We start from the raw sequence: 18,227 nt of genomic DNA, 5'->3' as shown, positions 1-18,227 counted from the left end.
GCTGCCTTTGTTGCCAAAATTCTTCTTAAAGAGATAGTACCTCGTTTTGGCCCACCAGCCCGCATCGATTCTGACAAAGGCACACATTTCACTGATTCGATTTTATCCCAAATCTACTCTTTCTTGGGAGTGACTCCAAAATTCCACACGCCCTACCATCCACAAACTTTGTGAGGCCGCTAGACAGTACACCAGATTGGATCCAGTAGATTTAAGAGATTCCTGTATCATTCTCAACACATTTGTTTATAATTCTGGCAAAATTGAATCCTCGCATGGTATCTATGGGGCCCTTAACAGTAGAACATTCATTTTTACTCATGCCTGATGCCCCTGTAAATTTATTAGGTCGTGATCTCCTTTGTAAGAGGGGCATGAATTGAGAGAATGTAGGACTTGGAGAAGAAATTCTAATTCTAATTACAGGCGAAATCAAAATAGAAATAGATCTTTTCGGAGGAACTTGTGCCAGTCCATACAAGAAGCTGCTTCTTATAGGAGAACTTCATATATCTCCTTATGAAATGCTTTTTGGTCACCCTCCTATCCAAGCTAAAAACGGTCTCCCTCACTCCAAAGGTGGCCTTTTTTGGTTTGGTGAGTTTTTATAAGAAATATAGACTAAGCCTAGATTTAAGACGATTTCTACTGTATTTCTACTTTCCTATCCTTCTAATCAACAACACCTTATATACAATAAAGGCTCTATCTAGAAAACCAGAAGCTTCTTCCATTTACTAGTCTGGGAGATAAATTAAGGGAAAAGTTAAGTAGGGGAGATTTATGATCTAATATCCAATTTTAAATTTCACACCCCCCAACACACACACAGAGTTTCTCCCCATTAGAATGTAAGCTCTTTGAGAGTAAAGATTGTTTCATTCTTTGTATCTGTATCTTCAAGATCCTACAGTGCCTAATCTATAGTAGGCACTAAGATATGCTTGCTGACTGATGTAGACATCAAACATATATCCCAACATTCTTCACCTTATATTCTACAGGAAGTGCTCTTTTATCAAGGATATCACCATTCTTCTCGTCGCCCAGGCTAGATGCCTAGGAGTAATTTTCCACTCCTTCCTTTCACCTCCTTCACCCCTCTGTCCAATCAGTTGCCAAATCTTGTCATTTCTGTCTTTGTACCTTCTCTCTTATATGTCTCCTTTTCTCATCTGACATTGCCAACACCCTGATTCAGGCCTCATTATTTGACACCCGGACTATTTCAACAGTTCACCTCTCCATTCAATTAACTCCAGTGCTTCCCTCTTGCCTCTGGGATCAAATATAACTGTCTCCTCGCCCTCACCTGAAAAGCCTTATTACAGCTTAATCTCCTCCAAATGCTCATGCCACTGGCCTTTTTACTACTCCTGGCACACCCACACCTCCAGACTCGTTTTTCATTGGCTGTTGGCCATGCCTGGACTCCTCTTGCTCCTCATCTCCACATCATAGCTTCTCTAGCTTACTTTCTGTCTCAGCTCAAGTCCTGTCTTCAACAAGAAGCTTTTGCTGGTCCCCGCTGAAATGAAATCTAATTTACCATGTGAGTATCTCGTCGACTTTCACTACTATAATGAATATTAAATGACTGCAGAGGAGACGCCATGCCCCCTCTCTAGGGCTACTCCCACCCCTCAACTCATTTGTAGATTGGATCTCAATGGGCAAAAGGAACGAACGCTGACTCTTGGAATCATATGACCTGTGTTTAAAACCTACCTCTTATTTATTAGCTGTGTGAATTTGGGCCAGTCACTTAACTTCTGTGAGCAGTGGTCTCCTCATCTGTAAAGTGAAAGTCAGACTAGATGGCCTTTTGCGATCCCTTTCAGTGCTTAATCTAGGATCCTATGACTGCACCAGGCTCGAGGTGTACTGGGGGTCAGCCCTGCTGAAATTATGTAGCTCAAAAGCCCCGACCAAGGAGCTCGCTGTCAGGAGTAAGCTGGCTGACACACTTATTTCAAAGTAAAGGCATTTATGAAAATGGCAACGAAAGTCAAGTGGCAACAGAACATTTCCACCATAAAGTTGCAGTGTATTCTCTTGCACATACAAGCAGCATCAGGATGGAGAGTGATACTTATGTGGAGTTTACTAGGCACATTTTAGGGATCACACACGGTACTCAAGGCTATTTGTTCCTTGAGTACCGAAGCAATGTTTTCCCTCATGATGTCTTCTTGCTGCTCCACTCTGGGCAATGTATCACAGCGCAACTCCTGACTGCCAGTGAGTGATAACTTCTTAACTACATAACTGGACTTTCTAGGCCTGCTCTTTGCTGGCACAGTGCCTCCTGCTGGCTGAGTGGGTCCACAGGCAGGTACTATCACCAGTGGTAGTGGGGGGGGGAGGGGGGGAGAAGGGGAGAAATCCTCTCCTATCACTCACTGGACTCCAAGAATTGTAATGGAAAAGGTTGAGAGTGGTGTCCTCTCAAGGGCAAGGGTCTTCCTTCCTAGCTGGCTTTCTCCTCAACTATCTTGACTCCTCCACAAGTTTCCTTAGAGCTTATCTGCAGAAATTGGTTAGCTTTTTAAAGGCTGCCGGGGGTGTGGCTGATCCTTCAGCCAATGGCTAGCCTTCCTCTAATTCCATCATACTGACCTACTTCTTCATACATCCTAAAGGAGGAACAAGAGTCCTAACAACTTTTTTAGCTTCCTTTACTATCTGTGAATAGGTCTCTCGGGGTGTGACCCAATGAAGGGCTCACTTGACAAAGTACAAAAGGATTTGCTCAAAATCTGAAAAGGAGACACACTTGACAAAGTGCTATCATAAAAACTATTTTTTTTTTCCTGTTACCTGCCTCTTACAATATGCAATTTAATCAAGTGGGCTGAGAGGAACTCAACTGATCAGAAATCTCCTGCATCAACTCTCTCTTCCTAGCTCCTATAATAACAAGATACTTGTGCTTAGGAAGGAAGGAAAGAAACAAGTTGTGCTAAGAACTGTATAATTATTATCTCATTTGATTCTCACAACAACCCTGGGAGGTAGGTGCTGTTATTATTCCCATTTTACAAACGAGGAAACTGAGGCAAACAGAAATGAAATGACTAGCCCATTGTTACATAGCTAGTCACTGTGTGAGGCTGGCTTTTTCTGTGGATCTTATTAAGAAAAATATGCTTGGCGAAAAAGTCAAGAATTTTTAGAAAATAGCCACAGCTTGGTCCCAAAAGGAAGGAAATGATGGAGACAAGTAGGCAGAGACTGGGCAACTGTACAGAATTTTAAGGAATTGACTAAAAGAAGATTTGGCAAAATACTGGGGAAAGTGACTTCTCTAGGAAAATATGAGTCGAGGTAGAAAACAAGGAAAATTAAAATCACTAACAAAAACTCCAAAATGATCTGAAAGTACTAAGTAATGAGTTTAGTGAAAATGATGCCTTGCTTTTCTGGTTATAATTGACAAGAGATTTATGACTATTCTATCACATTTTAGGCTGCTCTCTAATTGTTAAATACTTAATTATCAATACCCTTGCCATATGCAACTCTATCAAGCTGAGAGGGAATAAATATTAATTAGGAACTCAGCATTTGCAGTTTAACAATGTGTCCCCTTTGAAGTCAGAATTCAAAAGAATAATACAGTCTTCATGTACAAACACCTAATAAAGTGAAGGTGATTGTCATCTTGAACTTATCTCTCCAATTTTGGCTGTGCCCAAGATCAATATTAACAGTAAAGTTTTGGGAAAAGAGACACTTCATATTTAAAATAAATTGATGTAATTATTATCCTCACTTGAATATAATGTCACCAATAATGTTCTATTTTGTCCTGGGCTTTGGGTCTAGATAGGTTAGATAGTTACCATAAAGAAGAATTTCTTTTCATTCTCATACAGAAGAACAGTCTTAGCTAGGTAGCCAAGTGTTTAGCATGGAAAATTTGTTTCTTTATTTTTCTATACACATCTAAAAATATAACATGGAGTTGGACATGGCATCTTAGTTATTTTAACAGAAGTTGATTATCAAGTTTCCATTAAAACCAATGGCATTCCTTGTTGACAATCCAATTAAGTCAAACCATACTTAGAATTTATAAAGTTGGGACCTTCAAAGAGTGTGCTAGATGGCTGTGAAACTAGCTCTATAATCAATTTAGCAAAAACCCAGCTTTTCTTCCTGAACAATTACTTTGTAAAAGGACACTGAGTGAGTATTCGGCAGATTAGAGTTTGATCACTGGGAACAACATAATGGTTGTATTTGGTCACCACCCACAGCAGGGATTATCCCCGATATAAAAGAGAAAATATGAGTAGGTACAACAGGAGTTTTCTGGAGAAAAAGAGAAACCGATCTGTCTGCATGGCATGAAAATTATCATTCTCTCTCTAAGGGGCACTTTGCCCTGGGAAAGACCTTGACATTTGCAAATCTAACAGAATAGCTAAGTAACAGAGAACAGTGAAAGCAGAGAGAGATTACAAATCAAGCACAGCAGGAGGGAAAGAGAGAGAGAGAGAAAGAGAGAGATACTACTCAAGTAGTTCCTTTTCTGGCCGTCTAAACCACACTGTGATGGCAAACTGTTAGGCAAACAAAACTGCAGAAACACAACCCAAGGAGGTATGGCACAGCATAACACAGGGCTTAGAATCAAGAGACCAGTGTCTTAGCACTGGCTCTGCATTATCTGGTTCTGTAAGTTTGGGTGACTCACTTAAGCTCTTTCAGCCAGTTTCCTCATCTGTAAAATGGGGGGGGGGGGGAGAAATAAACTGTATAATCTATGATAAAATCAAGTTTCTGATGAAATATTTTTTCCCCAGACCAAAGCTTAGCATTAAGCATATACGTGGTATGTTAGATACCATGAAGGCTACACTTCTCAAAAGACGTACGGTTTTGGGGACAGCTAGGTGGCACAGTGGATAAAGCACTGGCCCTGGATTCAGGAGGACCTGAGTTCAAATCCGGCCTGAGACACTTGACTAGCTGTGTGACCCTGAACAAGTCAAGTCACTTAACCCTCATTGCCCTGCCTTCCCCCATCCCCCCCCCCAAAAAAAAAAAAAGATGTGTGGTTTCCTCAGCACAGATACTTCTTCTAATGATGGTCTTATGAGCTGCTATGGCCAAAATGATTTACTCAAAGACAGAGAAAAAAGACCTCTTCAAATGAAATTAATAGCTGAAGTACAAAGACACTTTATAATGTCTAAATTTAACAAAGAAGTTACTTTAGGGATATTAAATTCACATTTGGAAAAAAAAGAGAGAGAGAGAGAGAGCTTTTCTTCACTCGCATTATTCAATCACCTTGGATCTTGTTCTGTGTAGATTCGTTCACTATGTTTTTTATTGCCAAAGTTCATTCGAAACACATCACAACACCGAAGGCCCTTTTGGCACGTGTAGAATAAAAAGCCATCCTGTGCCCATTCTGAAAGGAAAACGATAAAAGTGATGAAATACTGCTACATTATAATAGAAAAGCACAATGGTTATGATTCTGTTTGCCATTCTCTCCTCGAAAACTAAAAGCTAAAGTGAACTCAATTCCACCGAAGCAAGATAATAATAATAGATGACATTTATACGGTGTTGAAGTTTGTAAAGGACTTTTCCATCTGATCCTCACAACAGCCTGTAAGGTCATTTTTATCCTCATCTTATGTATGAGGGAACCGAGGCTGAAAGAATTCATGAGCCTCGTCCAGGTTTATGCCCATGGGAGAGCCGAGGGCCTTCATAAGAGACTATGTAAGAACTGAGCAATACTCTCTAAGTGGGAAGTACAGAAATGTAGGCAATTCCTCTATTAGCTTTATTTATGATTTTCATCTTTATCTCCAGTTCCAACTTATTTTCCAGACTACATATTCACATTTCCAACTATTTCTTGATTATTTCAAATCAGGTGTCTCAATGTAACTTTTTTTGGGGGGGGGGGCACGGGGCAATGAGAGTTATGTGACTTGCCCAAGGTCACACAACTAGTAAGTGTCAAGTGTCTGAGGCTGGTTCTTCTGAATCCAGGGCCAGTGCTTTATCCACTGCACCACTTGGCTGCCCCTGTAATTCTAATTCAATAATTTAAAACCAAATTAATCACAATATTCTAAAACATCTTTTTCTTTCTTATTTTGCTAATGGCACCATCATACGTGTAGTCACTCAATTTCAAATCTAGCTTCCAAAAGTCATATTTGAACCCTTACCTAAATTAACATCCCCAATTCCCTTAACTGATCCTTAGGAGGCATGAAATTAAGGCCTTTCACCATCATGGTTACCCTCCTGTAGACTCTCTCCTGCTTATCCCTTTCTTAAATATGATACCTAGATATGAACATATTCCACTGGACAAAAAGACCATGTCCTCGCGATTCGTAGATGCTATGTCTTTCAATGTACCCTAATATAATATTACTCTAACATCATATTGACTCATTGAATTTGGTAGTCCACAGAAACACCCAGTTTTGGTGTTTTTTGTTGTTATTGTTGTTTTTGTGAGGCAATTGGGGTTAAGTGACTTGTCCAGGGTCACACAGCTAGTAAGTGTCAAGTGTCTGAGGCCAGGTTTGAACTCAGGTCCTCCTGACTCCAGGGCTGGTGCTCTATCCACTGTGCCACCTAGCTGTCCCCAGTTATGTTTTTTAAAATAATTTTTTAAAGTTATGAATTTAACTATAAAAAAAGAGTATTTCTATATACAAAGTAGAAAAGAAAAATAGGATTGCATGTAAAAACACAAATCTCTATTACACATAACTTGCTTTAAAAAAAGGATATGATAAATTCAACATACTTCTCTCTCTCTCCCTTTTTTTATTGTGGGGAAGTGAGGGTTAAGTGACTCACCTGGGATCACACAGCTAATAAGTGCCAAGTGTCTGAGGCCAGACCTGAACTCAGGTCCTCCTGACTCCAGGGCCAGTGCTCTATTCACTGCGCCACCTAGCGGCCCCTCAACATATTACTTTCAAAGCTATACCACGTCTGTGTGTCTGAACTTCCTTCTATTCTCTTTTGTGCATTTAAAAAAGAAGATTCACTGTCTCTTCTTTATTATCTTTTTTTTTGGGGGGGGGGGAAGGGGCCAACCTTATTAGTAGCTCCCTTTCCCTCTGAAATCCTACCTGCCTCCTCCAAAAAACCCACAGTTCTTATAACAAATAAGCATGATCAAGCAAAACAAATCTACAAATTTGTCATCAACAAAAATGTTTAATTCTAGCCATGTGGCACAGTGGATAGAACACCAAATCTGGAGTCAGGAGGACCTCAGTTCAAATCTGGCCTCAGACAATGACTACCTGTGTGACCCTGGGTAAGTCACTTAAACCCAAATGCCTCAAAAAAAAATAAAGAGCCAGAGGAATCCTCTAGTGTCTAGCTTCTTAAATTGTGAGTTGTAACCCCATATGAAGTTGCATAAATGAATGTGGGGGTCACATAAAATTTGGCAATGGTAAAGGGTTATTTATACCTATTTTATATACCTATATATCTGGGGTCATATAAAAATTTCTTGGGCCAAAAGGGGTCTTGAGTGGAAAAAGTTTAAGAAGCCCTGCTCTAGTATGATGAAAATCTAGATTCCCAAAGGGCAATGGTGTCAAACTCAAACAGAAATGGAGGCTACTAAACGGTAAATAAAGAAACTTGAAGGCCACATACTGACTTAGCTTTAAAATGTAATATTATCTATGTTTTATTATTTATATCATATTGTTTATTATATTATTATATTTTCATTATATTGTTTATATTATATATGTTTATTGAATTCATTAATCCTCTGTCAGGACATAGGCAGAGGCTTTTCATCAGTCCTTTGGAATGATGGTTGGCCATTGCAATGATAAGACAACTTAAATCTTTCAAAGTAATTTAAAAATTTTATTTTATTCTAAATTTTATTTTTAATTTATGGAAGAAAACAAGCATTTCCATAGCATAGTACAATAAAAAAAGAGGTTGCACATGAAATGACAAATCTACTATGCAGTACTTGCTATTCCTTTCAAATGTACAACATAATTATTGTTAACTATATAAATTGTTTTTCTGGTTATATTCACTTCACTGCATCAGTTCATAAAAGTCTTCTCAAGTTTCTCTGAAACCATTTTGTCATCACTTAAATCATAATAGCATTCCATTATATTCAAATATGATTTGTTAAGCCATTCCCCAATTGATGGGTACCCTCTTTGTTTTCACTTTTTTGCTAGCACTTAGCCCAGTGCCTGGCATATAGTAGATAAGAAATGTTTATTAACTGACTGATAAAAAAAAAAGCTGCTATAAATATTTTGTACCCTTAGGTCCTTCCCCCCCCCTTTTTTTTTTAAAATCTTTTTGCTATATAAGTTTATTAGTGACATCACTGGAAAAAGGGCCTCCTGGATATTTTTCTGAGGACTGCTGCCTAATCAAGTCTTCTCAATCTTTTATTTGTAGCTTATCTTTTGAGCCCAAATTTAAGACTTAGTGACTTAAGAACCCTAGGGTCTTTGACATTCATCCTGCAGCTAAACTTTGTTTTATTTGTTGTGAGATCTTCAAAGTAAGGACTCTCACTGTTTAAATTTTTATTGTCAGTGCTTATCATGACGCTAGCTTAGCACACAGTAAGCTCTTAATAAATGCTTTTTTATTAATTTACTTGATAAAAATGTTAACTAGCACAAAGAAAAGTACAGATCACGGGGATAAGCCAGTCATAAGATTATATATTTGCAGTTGGAAGGAAACTTAGAAGTCCAAACCCTCATTTTTACAGATGAGGAAACTGAGCCCCATAAGCTTTAAGTGACTTGCCCAACATAATACATGTAGTAGTCTTAGAGACAGGTTTCAGATTCTGACACTGAGAAAGCCAGCATTTTTTTGAATGTGCCACACTGCCTCTATTCTAAGTTGACATCATGTCATAAAAGACTACTCTGAAATCAAGCCACTTAAATCAATTCCAAATCTGTCACATTATAGATAGATTATGCACTGTCTAATCCATAATTCTTTATCTTCTTCTCAAGATTAGCATGAAGATTTTGTCAAATGCATTACTAAAATCTAGGGAAATCATATATACCTGCTTATCTACTAGCATTTCCTGATCTACCTGTCAAAGAAATAAAGTTAATGTGAAATGATCTGTTCTTGATGAAGCCATGCCAGTGCATTCTCCTCTCTGCTTCCTTTTCTAGATGTTTGCTAGATATCTCTTTGATAATACACTCCAGAATTTTGTAATCCATTTTTTAAAAGGGGGAAGGTTTGCCTTTTCACAGTCCCTGTGGTAACACTCTGGTTTAAAAAAAAATTAATTGATATCTTTCCTCATGAACTTCACATCCCTCCCACCTCCTCATACCTTTTAACTTTAAACGGGGAAAAACAATTTGGCAAACTAATGAAAACAGAACCACAACACCTCTACAAAGGGAAAGAGATTCATATTTCTCATCTCTTTTTCAGGGACAAGCTTGGTCATTATAAATACAATCTTTTTTTCTTTTCTCCATTCTATCACATTGTTTTAGTCGTTATGCATATCATTTTTGTGGTTCTGCTTAATTTGGTTCATGTAAATCTTCCTATGCCTCTCTAAATTCTTCATATTCATAATTTCTTATAATGTAATCCTATTCCAATATATCACATAGCACAATTTCTGCAGTCGCTGCCCAATCAATGGTTACCTATTTTGTTTACAATTTTTGCTGGTACAAAAAGCACTGCTCTCAATATTTTGGTGTGGATGGGTCCTTTCTTTCTATCTTTGACTTCCTTAGAGTATATGTCCAGCAGTGAGACCACTGGGTCAAAGGGTATGGATGTTTTAGTAACTTTCTCAGCAAAATTTTAAATTGCTTCCCTGAAGTGTTGGCCCAGTTCACAGCTCCAGCAAAGTGTGCTGCCTTTTCCCAGCCCTTTCTCTGTTCTCTCTCAAGGATAACAGTGGCTCGGCAATCATATTTGCCATTTTTTTCAGTATCTGAGGATGTAGTTCATCTGTGCTGAGTGACTTGAACTCATCAAAGGCATCAAGATGCTCTCTTACTGTCTCTTACTGACCTTGGGTATCTACTCCCTCTAAGCCATTTTTGTTGTCTTTTTTTTTTTTTTCAGTCCAAAGGTCATTCTTCTTGGCAGAGAAACAAAATAAGATTTTCTCCCCATTGTCATTGTCAGTTATTGCCCAAATCCACTCTCAAATAAAGTCTTATCTTGTCTTTGATCCTACTCTTTTCTCCAATATTGTTAACAAAATAAAATAAAAACCAAACTCTTCCTTTTGGTGTTGTTTTTAGCTTTCCTCCCCAGTCTCAGCTCATTCTGAGTGTCAACACCATTAATGGAGGAGTCCTTACAGGACTATTTCTTGCTTTTGTGTTCATCTTATGTAACACGACCTAGCTCATTAACTTTTGTCTTTTCAAAAGCTAAACTGTCTGATGGATTTCCTGTGCATCCAAATTGGTCTCTTTAGACAGTTCCCCCTTTTATTTCATCAGAATTTCACTGTATGATTTCAAGCTTTCATTCTTGAGCACTTTTTATCCTTCCTGAGCTAAATTCCTCTTTAGAATGGTAGTTCATGGATGAGATCTTTCTCTGACCCTTTTAAGACCTATTCTCTTCAAATCTAGGGCACATATCAGACTCTGCCTATCTTCTTCTATCTCACAAACTCCAAGAGGGAACAGTGATTTTCCTGGAGGGGTTCTACTTATTTCTGTGATATCCTGAATAGAATATCCCCTTCTTGGTTCTTCTACCTTTTGAAGGATTAGAGGTCCTTAGAAAAAGAGTGGTTATGCCCTTGAGTAGAAAAATTCAGCTACAGCAGGTAGTTGGCTGTATGGCCACTCATATTATTGGACAGCTGCTCTGGTGTTTTCTTGGCCTGAATCCCCATTCTGCTTGCCCTGATATCCTCAGTTAGAGAAGTGACATATCTGCAAACACTACAGGAGAAAGGGAGTCAGTCCACATACACGTATACAAAGAAATGAAGTGAGGGGATAGAGCAGTGACAGAGAACTTGCATAGGAGGAAGGGAGCCCACACTTCCTAACCCCTACTATAATTATATTTGCTTACTGCACTGGAATTGGCCAATCTAGGGAATACCCTCCAGAACACAAAACCTAACCCAACCCAACCCCAACCCTTAATTAATTACTGCTTCTACAAACACAGTCTTGCCAGACACCACTCTCTGCAGCATCACTTATCTACACTCTGAGCTTCCCTGGGGTCATGACGGTATAATGGTCCTCCTGTTCCTTGCTGTGCTGAGGTCAGATGCCACCTTCTCTGGGAAGTTTTTCTTCACCTCTCTAGTGTTGGTTGTCTTTCCTCTCCCAAATCCCCAGGAATTTACCTGCATACATGTTGCAATTTCCAGTAAAGGAGCTCTTTGAGAGCAATACTTTGTATTTCATTTTTGGTTTTGTAGCCCCAGTCTAAGGTACAGTGCCTTGCATGTAGCAGATACTTAATATCTGTATACTGAATTGAACTGCCGGTTGCTGATCTAAGTCATGTCTTTTTCTCTGGACTAATGCAATAGCCTAACCAGTCTCCCCACCTCCAGTCTTTCACTCTCTCTTCACTTCAACCCATCTTACACTTCCTGAAGTACAGCTCTCATCTTGTGATTCTCTTGCTTTAACACATTCAATCACTCCCCAAGTTAAAATTCCTAAGTCTGGCGATTAAGACCTTCTACAATCTGATCCCAAATCACCTTTTCAGCCTAATATCTCACTACTCTTATTTATGTATTCTAAGCTCTCGCTAGAAGGGATTCCTCACAATCCCCTAAATTCCATTCACTATTCTCTCTGCTTAGGTCAAAGGTGCTGGGTCCTTCCTTCCCAGCTCTGCCTGTTCAACTAGCTCAAATGCCACCTCTTCCATGAAGCCTTCTGAGTCTCTTTGGCCAAGGAAATCTACCCCTAGTCAGCACTAATGCTGCTCTTCTCGGAACTCTGTGCCTCTTTTACGAATGCTTTTACTTCCTACCTTCTATTATAATTATGTAGCTATTTAGCATTTGTCATTTTCCAATATTAACCCGTAAGTTTCATGACAACGGAGTCTATCTTCTTAGATTTTTATTCTAGAGAATCTACCACAACGTCTCGTACATGGTGGGCATGCAATAAATAGTTGTTCAGTGAATAAATTCTGCCCTGGACCTTTTGGATGCTGTCTTTAAGGAGAGAACATGGCTGCTAGTGGCTTACCAAAACTGAACACATTGGGAATGAAGTCCTCCACTTCTGGATACTTGCCAAGCTTAACAATTACACACGTAGACTCTTCAGAATCTGAGGTTTTTATGCCGGCTGCCATGTACTCCTCCCCTGGAGAAATCCTGATACGTTCAACAAAGGCATTATATAATGAAAGCTCTTCCAAACGGAGTAAAACTTCACAATTATTTGCACCTAGTACATAAAGAAAAATACAAATCATACACCAGACACAAAACTACATATTTTAATTCAAAGAGAAATTTCGTGTATTTTGGATCTCAAGATAAATATCTGCTTCCAAAAGCAAATATATTCTGTTTTTCCTCAGATGGCGTGTGATTTATCTGTAATCTGGGATGAGAACATATAGCATTAATCTTTTAGGATAAAACTCATAAATTTATATTCACATAATCACAAACATAATAGACATAAACTAATTTAAGAAAAGGTTTTGTTTGTCACCTATGCTTTGCCTAGAGTGTATCATTGTTAATGGTGCTATAGGCAAATTTAGATATTAAAATAAGCTAAAATATACACACTTAAAATTAAATTATTTTAAAAAGACAATAATGTAGAGTCCATTTTGCCTAAGTATCTATTCTATTTCTACCACTGTATACAGTTCATCAATGAACATTTATATTTCCCAAGAAAGATCTAAAAAGTTAAAGCATGTAAAAAAGAAAAAAAGAAATTTACCATCTCCAAGTTTCAAACGAACTATGCAGCCATCTTCTTCATAGTAAATAAAATCACTGAATCTAATCTGAGTAGGAAAAAAAAATAAAGCATTGCTATAAAAAGTGCAAAACTGATTCAATTTGTAAATATGTTCTTTTATTGACCGCTGATAAAATGAGATATTCAGTATATAGGATGATACTGCAAACATTTAAGATTTCATTATTTTTTTTTAAATCCACCAATGTAGAAGTATATGAACATCTACTAAATAAACAATGAAACACGACACATCAAATGTTTCTTCCCTTTTTGTTACTTCCGTATATTTATAGAGTCAGTGAGCTTCATAAACCAGTTTGTACTTTATAATTACAAAGGACTTTTCTTACAATAACCATGTGTGGCTATTACTATCCTCACCCTTCTTTTACTAGTGAAGATACTGAGATTTAGAGACCGGCACAAGATTTAGGATAGCAAAGCACAGAGCTGAGACTCAAAGCTACTTCTTCGGACAGCCAGTTGAGGGCTCTTTCTACTACATTACAGTGAAATTTAGTACTGGAAACTCAATGAAATTCACTAAATTCAAATTTCATTTTATGTGGAACCCCAAATCTAGTAATACTGCATTACTGTATAATATAAAGAAAACTTCTGGTTATAAAGAACTTTTTATTAAAGAAGAAATTAATTCTCTAAATTCCAACAAGCAGTTCTGTTATTCCTGCAAGGTGCTGTGGCTCTTTTAAATTTTTTACTCATTTACTCTGAGTCTCCTAGAGAACATTTCATCCTCTCAACACTGACTGCCAAGGGAGTATCAGGAAGGAGACACCAATTGTGATCAGTCACTAGGATGAATAACTCTGCTTGAGGGCAGATGCCCAAAACATGATTATTTAACATATCCAGTTAATAGCCTATCAAAAAATATTACTCAGGGTGAGTATCTGTGTGTCATGTAAGTAATTGCTATTAACCACGGCAATTTTAAGATGATAATAAAACAATTTAGTGTTCAGCTAGATAGCCACAATGTATTTTAAGTGTTTTTCTCTATATATGCACACATACATACATATATATATATATATATATATATACACACACTTTTGTGTATATAAAAATGTATGTATCTATATAATACCTGTGTGTAGATATGTGTGTGTGTACACACTTTTAAACAAAGCTCTCAAAGATGCTTTTGAGACAGGACAACCACAAAGCAGTTTAAATAACATTAAAGTTTAATTGTACTCTTGTCATAAATTAACATGGCTACTACAGTCTACTAGTATTACTTTAAAAATCAAAGCTCAAGTTTAGACATTATAGTTAAACATGGTAATTATTTCTTTTACAAAACTAACTCTGAAAAGTGACCTATTTTTATACTTAGAAACTTTCTGAGCTTTGTTCTGTTTTAATCTTTAACATTAAAAAAAAAAATCACACAATACTCATTTTAAGTGTTGTGATGAACATCCTTTGGCTCAAAGCAACAAAACACTGACCTGCAAATGGGGCTGGCTACTAGTAACACAAGGCATCTTTGCTTCTTGGCCCACAGGGTGGAAATTATTTTTTAAGGAGGGAAATAAATGATTTCCTACTGACCTCTAAGCTGTCCAAATTGAGTAGATATTTGTCATAGGATGCTTCTATTTTCTTCTTGAATCTTTCCATTGAATCCGTGTAATTTATTAAAAGGGATTTTGTGTTCTCTTGCTCAGTATTCAGAAGATCCTGTAATAAATATTTTACTAGAGCAGTCAAATTATTTTAAACTAGTAAAATGGTCTACTTTCTAAAGACAAATCCTTTGTTTCCTTTTCATGCAAGTTTTACAATGCCAGGAACACCTAATGAAGTAATAAGTAGTTTGAGAGTTCTTGAAAAGCTTTCCTAACTCCTCCCCTCTCCAATCCCCCTCCCCAACCCGCCCCCACCCAGAGAAAATCCGCCTTCCACAGTCCTGTGTTGATGCAGAAATCTCATTTTAAAATCCAAACAAAAAAGGATGCACAGGACACTCAGCAACTAGAATACTGCTGTGCTCTTTTACATCATTAATTCCAAAGGACGAGGAGCGCAGAAGTGTAGCTAAGACCCATACTCCGCTTGAGAGAGTGTGCAGAAACACCATGGGCAACGTTTACAGGAGATTAAGCAGAAAAAGAAATCCCATGTATTTTACATATTTACCACTCAGTCAGGGGTAGGATAGTAGAGAGAAAGAGAGCTAGAAACATCTATTGAGTTTTTACAAATACTGAAGTATGAAAGGGGAAGCGCTGCAGGGAGGGAGGGGACGACACTTTATCTTTACTAATAAAAGCTCACCATCATTTTACTCACAATAAAACAGTTATAACATAAGAAGTCTGCCCTACCCCACCCCCTCATCAGCAATCATTTGCTTCCCTTGTTGGCAATAACAGCAGCCAAAGGCAGAACAGTTTATCTGTTCAAAAGGTGAATTACTGCCTTGCAAAATAGAGCGTCCCTTTATTTTCATTTTAGAAAAAAAAAATACATTTGCCATATGTAAAGAAAAATCAATGAAATAATGCAAGAATTAAAGAAAATTAGCAGAGGTACAAATGAAAGCTTAATAAGTGCCTACTGACTGAGAGTCTGCCCATGAATGTGCTTGGAGGAGAGAGGAATAGTTGGTAAATAAAAAAACTTGAGTTGACCTCTAGAGCCACATAAACAGACATATATGTCATCTAGGTTCTCGATAAGGGGACAAAATCCCAACTGCCTAGTGAATAATAGTTTAACATTCTGTTAGATCTGCCCAGGAATGAGTGCCCCTAAGGAGAAGAAACCAATCTAGCCAAGCTTTCCAATCACAGGTCTTTGCCCAAGATGACAATCACGATGATGACAAATGCCAAAGTAGCCATTCATCTTTCGATAATTAATTAGACAATCAACAAATCTTCACTGAATGACTGGTGCACACATGGTATTTTATTAGGCATGGTACAGAAATATAAGCTAAAAATACAGTTTTTGCTTGTGATGAGTTAATAATCTCAAAGCTACAAAGATGTGATATGACAAGACTCAAACATAAAAAAACTCAATGCCTCTGGCCCCCAGTATCCTTTTTCTATGTTATGTACTTTTTATTTTCTATTTTTGGTGGATATTTTAGATTTTGGTTGAACTCACCTTAGGATCAAGGCTGAGGTAGAAAGTTATAGAGCTAGAGCTGGGCTTTTAGCAGGATTTATACCTGTTTAATTCTGGCTTAAAGGACCAGATTAATGGAAGAAATCGAGGCAAAATTATTTCCTAATCAAACTCAAACTAGATTGGAAGATTTCTACGGTATTCTAAATTGCTGATTTATTTTGATTACATAAACAATTAACTAATTTTTATTAACTGATCACTTACAGGGTCTGCCCAGAATATTGGAAACCTTAATACAGAACCATTTTCTGTTCAATGAAACAGCAATCAGGATCTCTACACAGGCCAGAGTTTATTTTGGAGGAAAAGAAAGTGAAACCGTTTATTTTCACTAATCTACTTAAATAACTATATATATATATATATATATATATATATTCACTAGGCTACTTAAATAATAGCCCTAGAAATAAATAAATAAAACATAAAAAATATAACTAGAAGCTGACGTTACAATTCTAACAGTGATATTTTTAAGGTGAAAAATAGACCTGTAGGCCACAAGAGGGGGCCTCTAAATGAACTGGATTGTGTTAGCCATGAACCCAAATCTGATCCATATTAGAAACCTGCATCGATCATGAAGTCATGTAGTTGGGACGATATTTGTGCCCTCAACAGGATTTAATTTATACGTCTGCTGCATTTCTTCCTTGTGCTATAACCAACTGAACAAAGCTGAATTCTCTTGATTCTCCTCCAATCTCTGATTACTCTATTCTCTTGCCCCTTAAAGGAGGTTATCTCCTTAAGATTCTATCCTGTTCTACTTCAACTCTCTTTTCACTGGGACTCTCTTTTATACTTATTATATTATTCTTCCCCGGCTTCAATCATCATATCTATAGGCACCCCATAACCTCTTTCCAGGACTCCAGTCCTGTATTTTCAAATGTCTACTAGATTTCTTCACCTTAGATAGTCCACTAACACTTCATTTTTTTTAAATCATGAAAGTATTTTATTATTTTCCAGTTACATGTAAAGATTAATTTTCAATATTGGGGGGGGCAGGGCAATGAGGGTTAAGTGACTTGCCCAGGGTCACACAGCTAGTAAGTGTCAAGGGTCTGAGGCCGGATTTGAACTCAGGTCCTCCTGAATCCAGGGCTGGTGCTTTATCCACCGTAACACTTCAAATTTAATACACTTCTGTGTGAATTTTTCTAAGCCTCTCCCCAAAACTTATCCTTTCTCCTAACTTCTCTATTTCTGTGGATGGCAGCACTATTACCCTCTCAGTCACCCATGCATATCCTGGAATTATCTTTGACCCATCTTCTATGCCACTCTTTCTCAGTCTCCTTTGCTGGATTTTATTCCATGTCATGTTCACTTGACTGTGTTTGCCTTCCCCCTTGTCTTCCCATTCTCACTCCAAGATTGTCTTGGGCCTCTTCTCTTTTTACTCTGTACTATCTCCACAGCTGATCTCTGCTGCTCCTCAGTTAAACTATCATCTCTATGTAGATGATACCCAGATGTACCTGTCCAGTCCTAGTATCTCTACTGAGCTCTAGTTCCTTATCACCAGATGCGTATTGGACATCTTGAGCTGGATATCCTATGAGTACCTGAAACTCAACTTGTTTGAAACAGACCTCATTATCTTTCCCCAAAAACCTTCCTCCCAGGGGCAGCTAGGTGGCGCAGTGGATAGAGCACTGGCCCTGTAGTCAGGAGTACCTGAGTTCAAATCCCGCTTCAGACACTTGACACTTACTAGCTGTGTGACCCTGGGCAAGTCACTTAACCCCAACCGCCTCACCAAAACCAAAACAAAACAACAAAAAAAAACCCTTCCTCTCTCCTCCATTTTCCTGTGGCTTTCTGAGGCACTACCACCTTTCCATTCACCCGGGATCACAACTCACTACTCTCTCTTCAAAAAAAATCTAATCCATATCTAGAGCTTGCCACTCTGTACTTTCACTACATCTCCTTTCCTATACATCCCTTCTCCTCCCCACCACAGTCACCAGCCTAGTTTAGGCCCTCCACACTTCTTACGTGGTCCACAAGACCTTTCTAGTTGGTCTCCCTGTCTCAAGTCTCTTCCTC

General features: G+C 38.0%; 1 protein-coding gene across 4 annotated transcripts in view; it reads right to left on the bottom strand.

Annotated features, from left to right (window-relative positions):
• Positions 1–18,227, bottom strand: part of PREPL (prolyl endopeptidase like) — a 52,105-nt gene that overhangs the window by 25,021 nt on the left and 8,857 nt on the right. For all 4 annotated transcript variants that reach the window (XM_043983083.1, XM_043983084.1, XM_043983081.1 and 1 more), the window contains exons 3-6: positions 14,577–14,705; positions 12,972–13,038; positions 12,255–12,458; positions 5,302–5,425 (exon numbers count right to left, since the gene is read on the bottom strand). In XM_043983083.1, coding sequence (XP_043839018.1) covers positions 5,302–5,425; positions 12,255–12,458; positions 12,972–13,038; positions 14,577–14,705 — 524 coding nt within the window. The remainder of the gene's footprint in view (positions 1–5,301; positions 5,426–12,254; positions 12,459–12,971; positions 13,039–14,576; positions 14,706–18,227) is intronic.

This window comes from Dromiciops gliroides, chromosome 2 (assembly GCF_019393635.1).
Source record: "Dromiciops gliroides isolate mDroGli1 chromosome 2, mDroGli1.pri, whole genome shotgun sequence".
Classification (NCBI taxonomy): domain Eukaryota; kingdom Metazoa; phylum Chordata; class Mammalia; order Microbiotheria; family Microbiotheriidae; genus Dromiciops; species Dromiciops gliroides.
Note: the sequence above shows the minus strand (reverse complement) of the source record. Positions and strands in the feature narration are given on the sequence as shown.